The 16,337-nt window shown below is 43.9% G+C and overlaps 1 protein-coding gene across 1 annotated transcript; it reads left to right on the forward strand.

The window, feature by feature from the left end:
- The first annotated feature begins 876 nt into the window (after positions 1 to 876).
- LOC125444925 (soluble scavenger receptor cysteine-rich domain-containing protein SSC5D-like) lies at positions 877 to 13,087 on the forward strand. Its single transcript, XM_048517697.1, has 9 exons — positions 877 to 934; positions 2,166 to 2,192; positions 3,493 to 3,810; positions 4,865 to 4,972; positions 6,428 to 6,745; positions 6,922 to 7,125; positions 8,252 to 8,566; positions 9,996 to 11,036; positions 12,385 to 13,087. The coding sequence occupies exons 1-9, from the start codon at positions 910 to 912 to the stop codon at positions 12,786 to 12,788; spliced, it is 2,760 nt and encodes a 919-aa protein (XP_048373654.1). The 5' UTR covers positions 877 to 909; the 3' UTR covers positions 12,789 to 13,087.
- The last annotated feature ends 3,250 nt before the right edge of the window (positions 13,088 to 16,337 follow it).

Genomic DNA, 16,337 nt, shown 5'->3' on the forward strand with positions numbered 1-16,337 from the left:
TTCCTAAACACTGCAAGGCACCAGTTCTCAGGCTGTCCTGGCTGGGACAGAGCGTGTGACTCATATTTCCTGTGAGTTGCTTTCCCTGTTGATGGGTTTTGGCTCCTGCTTTTCTTCTGCTGCTCCGTTACTAGCCAGCATTGGGCTACATTTGATCCTCACGTGGGTGTGAAAAATGAAATGCAAGCTTTTCTGAAGTACAGAATCCTTTGCAGATTCTGGAGAGTGCGGAAGGCTAATCTTGTTGTTTAGGATTATTTTTATATAACATGTTTTTCTCTTTCATTTATATCCCCCCCTCAAAAAAAATACACCTGAAGATCAATACACAGAGTTTGGCCCTCATATTTGAATGCATTCTGTGCCTTTCACAGTTGCATGGCAGGCAGAAATTCAATAGATGATGTGCGGAGTTATGAAGACACCCACAAAAAGGGAGAAAAATGTGTGGGGGAGGCGGAGAACATAGAGATGTAGTAGGAGGCAGAAGAAAATGGAAGGAATGCACACATGCGTGGTGGGTTTTCAAAGGCAGTTTTGAATCGACACAAGTATAGAAGAATTGTATCAGAAACAAATAGGAGCATCTTAAAGTCTTACGTTGCAGGACCATCCACAGCTTCATAAAGTGCTGCTAATGTGGTCCATTCCCCAAAGCCTCACAGAAACATAGTTCTCGGCTGGAGCTGGTGGGAAGCCCTCCTATCAAATACTCCGAGACAGAATCTCTTCTTCCCAGGCTACAGACTGGAGGCCACCCGGCCCACAGCAAGCAGGGGTGTTCCCACTTCCCTTTCTGCCTGGCTGACTCACTGCCTGGGTCCTTGGTCTTGTGTCAAAAAGGGCTTCTGCTCTCCAGTGCTTCCTTCACACTGACTCAGTCAGGACGCTGGTCCTGACTTGGACACTATGCCGTGCCTTCTGTTCTTTCTAGGTGAGTTCCTGGGTGATGCTGTGATTCTCCTAGCGAGCAGCCAGTCTTCTTGGGGCAATGGTGGGCTTACTCTGAGCCTTCACCAGCAGTATTGAACATAGAGGTTTGGGTTAAAAGCAGGTATGTGGAGAGTGGGAAGCAGGTCACTTGGACATCTTCCACAGCTTTGAGCTGCTGGTACCATGTAGCTGGCCAACAATGGAAGCAAACCACTGGTAACTGGTGTGTATGTCCCACCAGCATTCAGTGGAATGACAGAGGGAATTGGGAGGGTGAAATGGAAACGGAGTTTGTGATCTGTGACATTAGCTCTTGTGCAACCATAAGTAAGATTCTCTTGCTCTTGAATTCATCCAAAACTGTTAAGGTTTCTACCATGAAGTTTCAGGTGAATCCTAGTGTATCCTGCAATGCAGAGAATTCCCTGCCATGATTGGGGCTGACATGGGAGGGGAGGGGGAAGGCTGAAGCCACACGGGGTTCCCTCCCTCCAGGTGGCACCTGGCAATCTCCCACTATTACAATTGATTTCCAGGGATTACCAGAAATCCCACTGAGACAATTGATCTCCAGGCCACCAAGTTCTCGTGGAGAAAATGGCTGCCTTGTAGGGTGGACTCTTGGACATTATACTCTGCTGAGGTCCCTCCCTTCACCAAACCTTGTCATCCTCAGGCTCTATATACCCAAAATCCAGGTATTTTCCAACACAGAACTGGCAACCCCAAAGCCACATCCAACCAACCCCTTCCATCCTGAACCCAATTGGGAATGCCAGCCTCCAGGTAGGAGACCTAAAGATCCCCCAGAATTACAGCTTTTATCCAGAACTACAGAGATCAGTTCCACTGGAGAAAATGGCTACTTTAGAGGGTGGACTCAGGGGCTTTATATCTCACTGAGGTCCTTGGCCCCCCGAGGCCTCCATCCCCAAACCTCCTGGAATTTCCCAGTCTGGATCAGGCAGCCCTTATCCCTCATCACCTGCCATTGACCATGGGATCCTGGCAACCCTAAACCCAACCCTATTTGTTGCCATCCAGCCAACCACATCTCAAGACATCTGTGTTTTTGTTGGTATGATAAGTAGTGTTATCATTTGTTAGTGCGATAAGTAGTGTTATCATTTACAAAATTATGGTTGAGAATGTGTCTCTGAATGCTTATGCAGATAGGATGGGCCTTCTGTTTAGTCTTGTCCTGATTTGTAATCCTTTCCTTTGTTTTTCAGCTGCTTTTCTCCAATTCTGTACTACAGGTAAAACAGCTAAAAATTCCTTTCTGCTGCTAGTGAGGGATACAACACTGTCTAGTGAGCTGTAGACAGGGACATCTGTAGAACAGCTGATCTGTGAAAATGGAGGGCTGGTGTTGTCCATTATCAGGGGACTAAGGATTTTGCTAACCACCCATAAAATATAAATCATAGAACGAACATAAATGATCAGGTGACCCACACAACCATGTGGGGTGATAAATTGGTGTATGGCAGTAGACTAGGAGGAGGTGGTAAGCTTAGGATTGCCCATTCTGGGTTGGGAAATTCCTGGTCAATTGGAGTCTGTGGAGGGCAGAATTTGAAGTGGGGAGGGGCTTCAGCAGGAAAGTGATAAAGTGATGTCATAGAGTTAAGGAGTTTCCCAACCTGGATCTGGCAGCCCTACCATGGCCATGGTCTGTGCTCATCATTGCCTCCCAAACCCATGCCACTCACATCTTGCATGCATTTGCTTCCTTTGTGAACTGTTCTGGGCTCTATGATGCTGCTCTGGATCTCACTGAAGCCTCATGGGAGGATGATGCTTCTACTTTCAGTAAGGGCTTTGGTTGAGGCCAAAATACATAGCACGTTTGTTCACTAGATGACTCTGGGTTTCCTGAACTTGACATTTTCCATGTACTCACACACCTGGTATAGGAATATCATTTTAAAGATCAGAGGCAGATGTATTCTGTTTGAACAGCTGTTTGGAGGGAGGAAAGGTACCTGCCTGCTCCCCACACCCATGCCCAGAATTATTTGCATAAATTTGGAGAAATATGCTTGGAAAACTCCATGTTTTGCCCCAGCCCCAAAACCCTTTAGTGCAGTAGTTCCCAACCTTTTCCCACCCATGTACCCCTTGGCAACCCATTTCCCTAAAATTGTATCCCCATATTATCAAACCCATTACGTAATTTCTTGACATAACCCCCAACTGCTCTGTTGCATACTCCTGGGGGTATGCAAACTCCACGCTGCGATCCACTGATCTAGTGAAGAAACATGTCAGATATTTTGGTCCTAAGCCTTCACTCCTTTTGAAGATAAGAGAAGGGTTGTCAGTTTCTTTGACCTCTAAGTCAGTTTCTTTGACCTAACAAGTTTTTGCCCAAGGGAAACTTATTGTAAGAAACAATATTGTTTAGAAAATTCAAAGGAAAGTCAAAGTAGACTAGAATAAGGATGGAACGGCTTTCATGGTGGGATATGAGCTTTTTAAAATGAATATACTCTCCTCAAAGAGGAAGAGAACAGACTGATCTCTCTGTGAATTGGTAACCTCCCCTTATCTCAGCAGATTCATTCTCAGTACGTCTGTCAGGAAGTCCAAATCTCTGCATAGGACGGGTGGAAGTCTTTCACCGAGGCAAATGGGGGACAGTCTGTGATGATGAGTGGGACGCACTAGATGCTGCTGTGGTGTGCCGAGAACTGGACTGTGGGGAGGCTCTTTCTGCACCCCATGGTGCCTGGTTCGGTGAAGGCAGTGGTCCCATCTGGCTAAATGAGGTGCGTTGCAAGGGCACTGAGCAGCACCTCCACGGCTGCCGCCATAAAGGCTTTCGCAGGCACGTCTGCACCCATGAAGAGGACGCCAGCGCCATCTGCTCAGGTGGGGCTGTCATGAGAGAAAACCTCACTGCTATTTTGGTTCCACAGGAGGAGAAAGGAGAAAGAAACATCTTGCTACTCTGCCAAAGCCTGATTTATTAAATTATCATACCCTTCCTCCAAAGAGCTCAGCATACACAGTCTCCTCTCAAGTTTTCCCTCACAACAAAACTGTGATGTTTGGTTAAGCTGAGGGAAAGACAGGCCCATTGGCTGAGGGAAAGACAGGCCAATTGGCCATGCTGGCAGGGGCTGATGGGAATTGTAGTCCACAACATCTGGAGTGCCAAAGGTTTGCCACCACGGACCTAGGAGGACATTGTGAGCAAAGGGATTTCTACACGGAGGAAGTCTTAACACAATCTGGTTTGAAGAAGCCAGAAACTATACCCTTCAGGGATAGGGCGGTATACTAAATAATAATAATAATAATAATAATAATAATAATAATAATAATAATAATAATAATAATAATAATAATAATAATAATAATAATAATAATAATAATTAATTTACTGTTATTGTTATTGTTATTGTTATTGTTATTGTTATTGTTAATAATAATAATAATAATAATAATAATAATAATAATAATAATAATAATAATAATAATAATAGTAATAATAATAATAGTTGTTGTTGTTGTTGTTGTTGTTGTTGTTGTTATTATTTATATTTATAAACCGCCCTCCCCGAAGGGGGAGTGGGGGGGTTGGTCAATAATAATAATAATAATAATAATAATAATAATAATAATAATAATAATAATAATAATAATAAAAGATGAAGTTTGGCTGTTCTGCATAGCCCTGCCCTGTGCTCCTCCTTAGTGGAGAGTGTTACATCCTCACCCTGATGGAGAAACGTATCCAGCTGGTTGACTGCTTGTTAGCAGTAGGGTTGCTTGTGAGATTTGTGCTTGATGAGTAGAAGCTGGGTATAAAACTATGCCATCAGCAACTGTTGACTCTTCCCTAATAAAAAGAGTTCTGTAGCTTGCTTAAGCTCTCTGGTCCACAAGCCTGACTGAACTCTCCCCCTTTCTCCCTTCACAGGTCAACACTTTTCTCCTTTCACTGCCTCTTCTCCTCCTCCAACTGTCAGAGATGACAAACTGGAGGCAGTAATGCCTGCAAGACCAGCAACTTCTGTACCTTCAGAGGGTGAGTGTGCAGGCAACCTACCACTTCCCTGGTTCACCTGCCAAGTATCCATTTCTAGAGTTGTATTAAAAGATACCAGGTTGGGTCTCCAATTTTGGTTTGGGGAAGTTGGGGGAGCATAGTTGAGAGAGGATAGAAAGCCTAGTGGAGATGTGATTTAGGCTTGTCACCCTCCAGGAGGGGCCTGAAGAGCACCATGACAGCTGGTATCCAGGCTATAGAACTCAGTTCCCCTAAAATGGCTGATTTGGAGGGTGAATTGTTTGGCATTATATCCTATTGAGGGCCCTTCCTTCCCCATACCTCACCCTCCAGGCTGTACCCTACCCCACCCTCCAAAATCTCCCAGCATTTTCTATTCAGGATTGGGTAATCCTAGAATTTCCATTTGTCTCAGATTTTATGGTATACCATAGAACCGTGGGGGCGAACCTTTGGCACTCCAGATGTTATGGACTACAATTCCCATCAGCCCCTGCCAGCAAGGCCAATTGGGCATGCTAGCAGGGGCTGATGGGAATTATAGTCCATAACATCTGGAGTGCCAAAGGTTCGCCAGCACTGCGCATAGAATTTACCCTTCAGTGCTATCTCCTTCAGAGAAACTGACCTCTGTAGTCTGGAGATTCTTGGAGAATTGTGGAACCCTTCTAGACGTTGGTAACCCTACACTGGGGCAGAGATACTACACTAAGCCCAGGCGGGGTTCTCATCTGACAGTGCCCTCTCCGACTGACTGTTTTGTTTGGTGTTGACTTGGAAGAACCACTGCAGAGGAGACTTTTCTGCTCCGGTTCCATGTGGTAAACATGGCACTTGTTGTAAGAAGACAAGTTACCAAGTGTTTTTCAGGGTATTTGGATCTATGTTTTCTGGTGGGCACCTTGTTGCAGTTTGTTTTGTCTATTTTGATAATGGTGTTCTGTGGTTTGGCTTGAATTGGGTGAGTGGAGGAAAGGGGTGCACCTTCTTAATGATGTCTCTCTTCTATCTTTAACTATAAATTGATACAGCAAAATTCAGCAGGAGAAGCTTCTGATTTGGTGGGGCTTGGACTTTTTGTTGAAGACACAACGTTTATCAAAGGGCAACCACATTACTCTCCCCTATCTTACAATGTGCTACGAAACTGAGAAGATGTAGACCAAGCTGGTCATGTTAAGGTGTCTGCCAGAGCAATTATTTCCATTCCTTGGGTTGGATCCATGCAACTCTTCATCTGGTGAAAAAAGGAAGAGGGGTCCCCTTTCACCTCATAAAAAACTATGCTGGGAATTATGGGACCACCACTGTGTGAGGAGGCTATAGTGAGGAGGAACGCTGAACAAGACTGAGGGGAAAAGCCAGCTGGATCCCATCCTTTGTTTCATGAGGTTGTTTCACAAGACTTACTCAGCAAAAACTGCGAAGAACATGACCTTTGGTTGCTATATCCCTTTCTTTCCCTTATTACAGGAACTCCTCTTGCCCTGCGCCTCGTAGGTGGCAGAAGTCGCTGCTCTGGCCGGGTGGAAGTTCTTCATCAGGGCCAATGGGGGACCGTGTGTGATGACATGTGGGGACTTCCAGATGTCACTGTCATCTGCCGTGAGCTGGGCTGTGGAGAGGCCCTGGCCGCTCCAGGCGGTGCCATTTTTGGCGAGGGCAACAAGGTGATTTGGCTGGATGATGTGCAGTGCCAAGGTGGAGAGTCAAAATTGACAGAGTGCCTTGCCAGTCCATGGGGGACGCACAACTGCCGACACAATGAAGCTGCTGGGGCTGTGTGTTCAGGTAAGATTGGCCTGGCAGGGGATGTATAGTTAGGTAGTTACCTCTCCACTGTTAGTGTTGCCAACCTCCAGGGGCCACCTGGGGATCTCCCACTATTGACTTTAGCTGACAGAGATCCATATATATTCTGAATTATTGTGTAACTCCTGCTTTCTTAATACATCTTCTCCCCATAGATGAGATGCCCCTGACCATGGTGGAAGAACACCTGGCCACACTTGTAAACACCTTGGCACCTCAGAGACCCCAGCCTATACCCCACAGGAGATCTCCACGTCCTACTCAGCCAACAAGCGATCAGGTGGAATATGTAGCTCATGAAGCATCACGGCATGTAGGGAAGAGCTCAACAGAAGGACATTTGAAGGCAACACTGGTTGGTGAGTAGGGTAAAAACAGGTGGATGCCTTTATTATGCACTTCCAAACAATTGCTCAGGCACTGTCTTTTTTTTTTTTTTTGCTATCAAATCAAAGCTGATAATGGTGGCCCTGTCAGGTTTTCAAGGCAAGAGACACTGGGAAAAGGTTTGCCATTGCCTGCCTCCAGGCTGTCTGTCTGTCTGTCCTTCTTCCATCCATCATCTATTTATTTATTTATAAATTAAACTTAAAGGCCGCCTCATCCCCGAAGGGCTCGATGCGGCTCACAGTATGGCTGTTCTAGCGAACAGCAAATCAGCAACATAAAACTTAAACCCCTTAAAACCTATGCAGCAATTATAAACAACAAATATAGATTAAAACAACAAAAGTTTTTTAAAACAAAAGTTGTTTAAAACAGGCGCCCGATCTAAGGCCAAAAGAAAGGGAGGGAGTAGGCAGGGCCCGCGATGGAATCAATAGATCAGGCCCAATCGGAATAGAAAAGATGGAAACAGGCAGTCTATGGCCCTGGTATTCCTTGGAGGTCTCCCATCCAAATACTAACTAGGACCAACCCTGCTTACATTCTGAGATCTGATGAGTTCAGGCTACAACAAAAATACCATGTTTGACAGACCACGCTTTAACTACCATACTTACTCGAAAGGAAGACAACTGTTGGAAAAAATGACACAAATATAATGTCCAAAACTGTTGAATTTATTGTATGATCTCAGGAGACCCCAAAGCTGAATCTTGAATGGAGGTACTGCTCCCAAGTTCATTTATAGTCTTTCTAATAGAAACCTACAACAAGAATTAAAATTTGGACATTTCCAGTGAAACTGACTTTCTATTATCTTTCTACTCTATTCCCTATAAGATAGAAAAGAAGGTATAAATCCAAACTCTCCTTTTTCTTCTTCTAAGTAATCAAATAATGTGTCTTTACTTACTTCCATAGGTGGAAGTCTGCATAGCTGTGATATCTACATTTTTTGTTCAGCACACCATATTTCTGAGTATGAGAATTAGAAGTTTTTGAGTAGGTGGATAGCCAAAGGTGAAGTATGACATGAAATGTAGGAGCTGTGAAGTCTTGTGATGTAACCATTTCTCTTTCCTGCTTTCTTTATCTCAGGACAGTGGCAGGTAAAGCTGGTGGGAGGCTCCGGATCCTGTGCTGGAAGGGTGGAGGTTCTGCATAAAGACACCTGGGGTACTGTGTGTGATGATGGCTGGGACGTGTTGGATGCTACGGTGGTGTGTCGTGAGCTGGGCTGCGGGTCCCCACTTCTCAGCCCCGGAAATGCACTATATGGGCCAGGAACTGGACCCATCTGGTTAGATGATGTCAACTGCACTGGGAAAGAGTCCACACTGCAACACTGCCAATCCCAGCCCTGGGGGCAACACAACTGCAACCATAATGAGGACGCTTCTGTCATCTGCACAGGTCAGGGGAGCTACTCAGTTGCTATTTAGTTGTATTTAGTGCTTGGTTCCAGGCATGTAGGCCTTGCTCCAAAAAATCCAAAAACAGAGAGGCAGAGAGATTTACAGTCTAGGAAGATCATCATGATTACTTACATACATACATAAAACCTTTATTAGGCATAATACCAATATAACAACCACCATTATCCAGGCAAATGTTCCATACATAAAACCATCACAGGTATTATTCCAAAGTTCCTAAAAGGAACCTAGCTACAGAATTTAAAATCACAGAAGAAGAGTTGTTTAGTAGGAATGCAACCTTCCCAGCAACAGAGTATTCCTTAAACTTAGCAGGAAGAAGAGTCAAAAGCCTGGTCCATGATTACTTTCTCCCGTCTGAACTTATGTAGTTAGACAATAACAGAAAATTCAGGAAGGGATTATAAATGGTTTAAAGAGAGTTGAAAACTTTCTTTTAAGGAGACACATGTTGGCTGTTGTGCATTTTCCAGACTGTGTAGCTGTGCTCTGGTAGTTTTTGCTCCTAACATTTCACCCACATCTATGACTGACATCTTCAGAGGAACATCATGGTAGGATGAGTTTCTCTTCTCTGTTTCTTACTGTGACATGCCTCTGAAGATGTCCGCCATAGATGCCGGCAAAATGTTAGGAGCAAAAACTACCTGACCCCAGCCACAAAGTTCAGTAAACCCACAAAAGCCAGTAAATTCTGGCCATGAAAGCCCTCGACAAGACATGATGCCTTTGTACCAGGTGTTTGGGCTGCAATGGAGAATTATTCTGGGTCCCCCTCCCCAGATTCCAAATGACATTGTTATCAGCCCATGTGTTCTAGTGTTTGCTGTGTTTTTATTTTATTTCTATCCTGCCCTTTCCTGGCCAGTGCAGATAACAGCAGTACAATAAAATGTCAGCACAAAAACAATATAATATCATTAATTAATGTTTAGAATAATAACCTCAACTTGAAGAAGAAGAGTTTGGATTTATACCCCCCCCACCTTTCTCTCCTGCAAGGAGGCTCAAAGGGGCTTACAATCTTCTTTCCCTCCTCCCCGCCAACAACAAACTCCCTGTGAGATAGGTGGGGTTGAGTGAGCTCCGAAGAGCTGTGACTCGCCCAAGGTCACCCAGTGTTGGAGTTCACAGGCTAAACCAGTCCCCCAGATAAGCCTCCACAGCTCAAGTGGCAGAGCAGAGAATCAAATCTGGTTCTCCAGATTAGAGTGGACTTGCTCTTAACAACTACGCCACTTGCTGTATATATTTTTTAAAAAAACTGAACATAACTCAATTTTAACACTTCTCTTTCCTGCGCAAATATCCTTTAGGCTTTGCAGATCTACTCTTTTTTTCTTCGAGTCTTTCTTGGCACAGTTGTTTCCTGAACTCAGCAATGATGTGTCTCTTGTGTTTTCCAGGCATGTGGAAGCCCCTGTCTTTTACAGAACCTGCCATCATGGATTCAAATACAGCTGAACTGATTCCCCACACACAGGCACCAAGTTCTTCAGACAAGTCAGGGCTGTATAACATTTTGGATACAGCTGAGGCTCCTACGCAGGGTGTACCTCCTGCTTGGGAGATGCTATTTCCTAGTCCACAGCACCCCGATGAGCTATTCCTGCCTCCCACAGATGGGATGGAGCTAGAAGATGAGAATGAAGAGCCAACAAGTCTTTGGAACGTTCAGCAGACAACCTCCGATGAAGAAATTCCACAAGATGTTCATCACACAGAGTTAACCAGTCCCCCAAAAGCAAGGTCATCCACACACCGCAGTGGACTGGAGCTCACTGACTCCTCTGTCACAGCTCAGTCACTTTCAGCCCTGTGGGATCTGGAATCTGAGAGAGAAGCTGAGCCATCAAGACCTCCAAGAACAGTCATGCTCGAACAAGGCCTGAAGGATGCAGTGGATACGGAACCTTCCATCCAGTGGGACAACATGTCCAGAGAACCACCAGTCACAAAACAAGCAGAACTAAGTAGTTCTTCTCCTAAAATACATCCCGGCTCTGCAATTTGGGTGGCAGAATCGGAGAGAGAAATTGAACCAACCAGCTTTTCAGGAATAGAATTTCATCCAGTCACACAAGACCTCAACAGCGCAACGGAGACGGTGACGCAGGTCCACTGGAATGACATCCCTGGGGTGCCAGTCACACAGGAACCCGCCAAGCCCTCCACTGAAACTCCACCAGCCTCCACCATGGGGGTCTGGGAATCTGAGAGAGAAATGGAGTTAGCCATTCATGGAGGAATGGAATCATTCTCATACTCAGAGAACTTGAAGGCTACTAGTGAGATGGAAACGCCAACAGCCACACAGAATGCACAACACATGAACAACAGGGAAAACATCAGTCTTGAAGCCCCAGACTCCTCAAATTCCAAAGCTGATGCAGATCCAGAGCAAAAAGAGAGCATGGATAAAGATCCTCACACTGTGAGGTCCATTGGTGAGGAAATCCATTGAGTTTAGGATTTTGTGAGCTCCTGGGGAAGAAACCTTTGGTGGGGGCCCTCGACAGTAGAGCCGGTGGGAGCTGTTGTTGCTCCTGTTCCTTCTACTTAAGTATGGGAAGATGCAGCCAAGGAGGGAGAGAATGAAGAGCAACAACAGATACTCACTCTCTATTTTGTCTATCTTCTCCCTTGAGAAATAGAGGAGGCGGAGGTTGGATTTTACACCCCACCTCTCTCCTGTAAGGAGACTCAAGGTGGCTTAAACTCCTTTCTGTTCCTCTCTCCACAACAGACACCTTGTGAGGTGGATGGGGCCAAGAGAGTTCTGAAGAACTGTGACTAGCCCAAGGTCACCCAGCAGGAATGTAGGAGTGGGGAAACAAATCCACTTCACCGGATAAGTCTGCCACTCATGTGGAGGAGTAGGAAATCAAACCCAGTTCTCCAGATTAGAGTCTACCTGCTCTTAACCACTATACCATGCTGGTGTAGAGAGAGAGATGGGAGGCAGAGAAGTATGTGAGTTGGCTGGTGGAGGCATAGGATTACCAGCTCCGAGTGATTGCTTCTATATATTTGTTTCTATGTATTTGTTTACAAAATGTATACAGTTGCTCTTCGCCAGTTGAGACCTGATACAGACCTTTTTGGATCATGGGGAGCCTTTGGGCCAGATTAAAATTATGCATGGTGTTTAAACCATAAGCTATTCCAAAAGCACTACAGAAGATTTCTGAGGAAGTGTGTACTACACAAAATGAGCCTGCACCGAATAGCTCATAAAACTTCCCTCTGTTAAGCTTCTGCGACGATGTAATCTTGAGCGCCTGTTGATAATAAGTTTCAAGTCATAGTGGACTATAAACCTTGTAAGATATACTTTTAAAAGCTCACTTTGCTTAAACACTGCTCTTGTGGCTTTATCCCAGCTCGCTTGTTTGTAACTGGGATAATCTGTATCAATATTGTAAACAAATATATAGAAATAATCACCTTAGCCATCACTGTTCCAGGTCTTAACTTGAAGGTGGTGCCAAAAAGACTTCCAGAATGGAACTCGCTGTCTCTTTTGTCCAAACCCCTGCTTGGCCTATCTGTTCCCACAGATGAGTTTCCCCATTTGATATTTCTTATTACAGTGTGTTCTTTAGCCATACCCAAAGCCAGCCTCAGTTTGGTCCTGTAGGTTTTTGGGCAATACAGCTGTGGAGCTTTTGCCGATTTGTTTGCATCATACTAATCTTTCTTAATGAAGCTATTCCTTTGGGACTGCTGTGTGTTTAAGATCAGAGGCCACAATTTGGTCATCCTCTCTGTGCTATTTTTTTTTGTCTCCTGCAGATACTATCTCCACAACAGGTCAGACCAAGGCACCGGGGACAAGTGAACCATCTGCTGATCTGGTCACCCTCACGGCTCAGCTCAATGAAACACCTCCTGGCTGCCCTGTTAGGCAGGAGTTGAGGAAAGAGGTTCGAGACTGCTGCTGTTCACCAGATTCCATGGAGAATATGGCCCACGCGATGGATGGTCTTCGTGGGGACCTGGGCTCCCTCTCCACAGCCATCCGGCAACAAGGCTCTCAGCTGGAGGCTGTGGCCCAAAGTCTGGCTCATCTGGCAACTTCTGTACACCAGTTGATAGCAGTACTGCCTGCCCTGATGAAGCCAGCTCCAACACCACCCTCTCCAGCTCCCTGTATGCAGGATAAGGGTGAGATACAAAACCAGCTGCCCTTAAAATGATACAGCACTTCCTGTATGTCAAGGAAGTTGCTCCTCATACCATACCGACTGTGGATCCTCTATCTCCTTTCAGCTAGCACTCCTATTTATCCACCATGGAGACCTGATTCTTCTTTGCCTGCTAGAGGAACCTACCCTATACTGGCATGACAAAGTCATAAAACTATGACCTGGAAAAATCTGTTTTCTTCTTTTTTATTTTATCATATCTGGCCTGATAATGAGTTCTGGTGACTTTGAAAACTTGCACACTGTTGTGTGTCATTGAGTTGGTCTAAATAAAAAAAAGTATTACATGATTGCATTCTGTGTGTTTTGGCTTTGGCTTCTGGGCCGACAGAGCTGAAAATGCTTTGTTCCCTGTGGAGGCAGTCTTCTTTTGCAGAGCGTGTTTCTCTTGTGCCAGTCTCTTTTCAGAACCACAAAAGTCTTTGGTTACGTATTAATGGAAATGCCTAACACCAGCAGAAACGCAAACGGATAAAAGAAATAGGACCCAAGCCATAAATTCAGAAGGACCCAAGCCCTAGGTAATCAACAATAACCCAGGTATTTCCCAACCCAGAGCTGGCAATCCAAAGAATAATAATACTACCGACAAAGCAAATGTGTATTTGTGTGTGTGCACACCATCAAATCACAGCTGACTTATGGTGACCCTGCAGGATTTCCTTGGCAAGAGATGTTTGAAGTACTTTGCCATCAGGGAGTTCTGAAAGAACTGTGACTGGCCTGTGAAGGAGTGGAGAATCAAACCCAGTTCTCCAGATCAGAATCCACTGGTCTTAACCGCTAAACCACGCTGACTCCTACAGAGCAAACAGTGCTAGATAATGTATTGTCGAAGGCTTTCACGGCCGGATTCAACTGGTTCTGGTGGGTTTTCCGGGCTGTGTGGCCGTGGTCTGGTGGATTTTGTTCCTAACATTTCAGACTTTTCTCTGTGATACTCCTCTGAAGATGCCAGCCACAGGTGCAGGCGAAACGTTAGGAACAAAATCCACCAGACCACGTCCTCACAGCCCGGAAAACCCACCAGAACCAGTGCTAGATAACTCACCCAAGTCATTTACTATCAGGGAATGTAAGCTTCCCTCTCCAAATGGGGAAATAAATCAGTAGCTGCTGAGGAACAACTGCTCAATCCTTGCACAGAAATCCTACCTAACTGATTCTGGAATTTCAAGGAATTGAACATGGAATATTAGCCACATGCAATGTCCTTTTGGGGTTTTCAAAAACTGGTAGGTATGGATCCACTGGAAAGGTTGATAGCGCTCAATTAAACCCTGTCCAGGTTGCTTCATGGTCAGGAAACCAATTTCCCCAACTGGCCGCAAGGTGGCACCCAGACATAATGGACACACACAACCGAAGCAGTGTCGCCAAACTAATCCCCCCACAGTCAAAAAAAGAGAGATCCTTTTCCCGCAACCTCTGTGATCAATTAAACCTATCCTTAACAGGATTAACAACAACAGTGTAACTCATTTTCCTATTTTATACTTTTTATATGCCATTAAAGGTTTTGTATTTGTATTTGTACTCATTTTCCTCATAATGTAGGGCATACTGCCACATATCTTTACCTTTTCCAAAATCTGAACCAATGTAGAGTTTTTTCTTTGGCCAGATTCAATGTAAGCCATCTGAAATTTTCCATGGAAGATTTAAAAATGTAGCATATTCAGATAGGTATTGTCTTTGTAAGACAGACTTCATGCTTTGTTTTATTGTCCCTTTTCTCTGGAAATCCAAACACAGTATTTAAGCCCTGTTCTAGTAAATAGGACAGGAATTTCAGATTCTGCAAAGTGGTTCCTTCTCTTGAATAATTCCAATCTTGAAATAAGCGAGAAAATAGCAAAGTTTTTACAAGATGCTGTAAAGACTAGGAGATAAATTGGTTTTTTTTAATTTTTATTCTATCTGCCATTTGTAATTATGGCTTACCCTTAATTTTGTTTATAGTTCAATTATAACTATTTGGTATGTTTTATATGCCAATAAAGGTTTTCTGTCTGTAAGACATCACTGAAGGATGATTTTTAGCTGAGAAAATGTCATACATTTTACTAGTATCTGAATCCTTGTTTGCCAAGAGTTGATCATAATAAAAGAGAAATTAGTATGAGAGATGCCATTCACCTTGATGATGAGAATAGATGCAATTATGAAAATCAAATCATGCACAGGGTTATTCTAGTCTCCGCCTGTGTATTGAGACTGAGCTATGTAAGATTGCACTGACAGTCCATTAAAATTAGCTCAATTTTTTACTATGACCTCAGTGGAAATGAAGATTGAATCATGATAAAGTGGATTCAAAGGCTCACTTTGAACTTGGATTTGCCAAAGATGCACACTAATTTCATTTTTGGAATGGTGTTGGAGTTTATATGCTCCTAGGGTTGGGGAACTGTTCCTTTCCATGAAGCACCATGTGCATTAATGGAGCTACGAAAACAGTCAAGAACAGCAATTTCAGTAGGTGATGAGTGCTGGTATAGATAGTTTTAAAAATAGATCGGCAGAATTCAAGGCTGATAGCTGGAGTGTCCCCATCCAGAGGCAGTGGGGTAGACTACAGCCCCGTCCAATCACTCCACTGAGTAAAGTTTATTTGTTTAAATATTTATACCTTATCTTTTGTTTTGATTCAAGTTGGTAGCCTTTCTAGAGTCAGTTCCTCTATTCAAGAGATTACCCTCGAAGGCAACCTCTTTGCTGAGAGTGTGGGTTGCACTATCTTAGAATGAAAACAGCCACAAACATCCTTTTTGGAGTTTCGTTCAAGAAGTTGCATTTTCAGTTCAAAGTTCATAATTTTTGCATTCCGTGGCAAGCCTGCCTTAGAACATAAGAACATAAGAACAAGCCAGCTGGATCAGACCAAAGTCCATCTAGTCCAGCTCTCTGCTACTCGCAGTGGCCCACCAGGTGCCTTGAACACTTCGTAAACTTGAATGCTTCTGTTTCCACTTGGAGGTCACAATTCTTAAATACTGTTGTAAGACAGGAGCAATAAAACGGAACCCCATGGCTTCTGGAGGTCCTGAGGATAAAGTTCAGCAATTTTTGGCAAGCTCCAGAAATAAAAATGTTGACTATGATTTTTTAAAAAACAAGGTAGAGAGAGAGGCAGAGAGAGAGAGAGACTTGTCTGTTTTCATACATTTATTCTGCTATATAGTCATTCTTCTTGTTTTCAGTTCTGATTGCAATCCTAAACAGAGTTATACCTTTCTAAATGCTTTGAAGTCGGTGGACAGTAGAATGCTGTGTAGGATTGCACCATGAAATGTCTTTAACCTTTATTCTTGTCTTTTGGCAGATATTTTTTAAAGATTCAGTTACTTTATACAGTTCAGTCTGGATTAATATAATGTTTTTTCTCTATGTAACAAAATAAAATTATCAACTTTTTAAAAAATTGAAATTTATATTACATATAGCATATGTAACAAAGCTAGTGTTATCATCACCAATCTAGGAATCATCCCCCCACCCCCCAAAAAAGAATCCAAACCAATCAAACTAAAGATAATT

The sequence above is a fragment of the Sphaerodactylus townsendi genome, linkage group LG15, assembly GCF_021028975.2.
Source record: "Sphaerodactylus townsendi isolate TG3544 linkage group LG15, MPM_Stown_v2.3, whole genome shotgun sequence".
In the NCBI taxonomy this organism is placed as follows: domain Eukaryota; kingdom Metazoa; phylum Chordata; class Lepidosauria; order Squamata; family Sphaerodactylidae; genus Sphaerodactylus; species Sphaerodactylus townsendi.

Excerpts from the sequence above, each read along its gene's own strand:
- LOC125444925 (XM_048517697.1), top strand. The coding sequence starts at position 910 with ATGCCGTGCCTTCTGTTCTTTCTAG. Across the intron at positions 4,973-6,427 it reads AACTTCTGTACCTTCAGAGG|GAACTCCTCTTGCCCTGCGC; the intron begins GTGAGTGTGCAG and ends CCCTTATTACAG. Across the intron at positions 6,746-6,921 it reads TGCTGGGGCTGTGTGTTCAG|ATGAGATGCCCCTGACCATG; the intron begins GTAAGATTGGCC and ends TTCTCCCCATAG.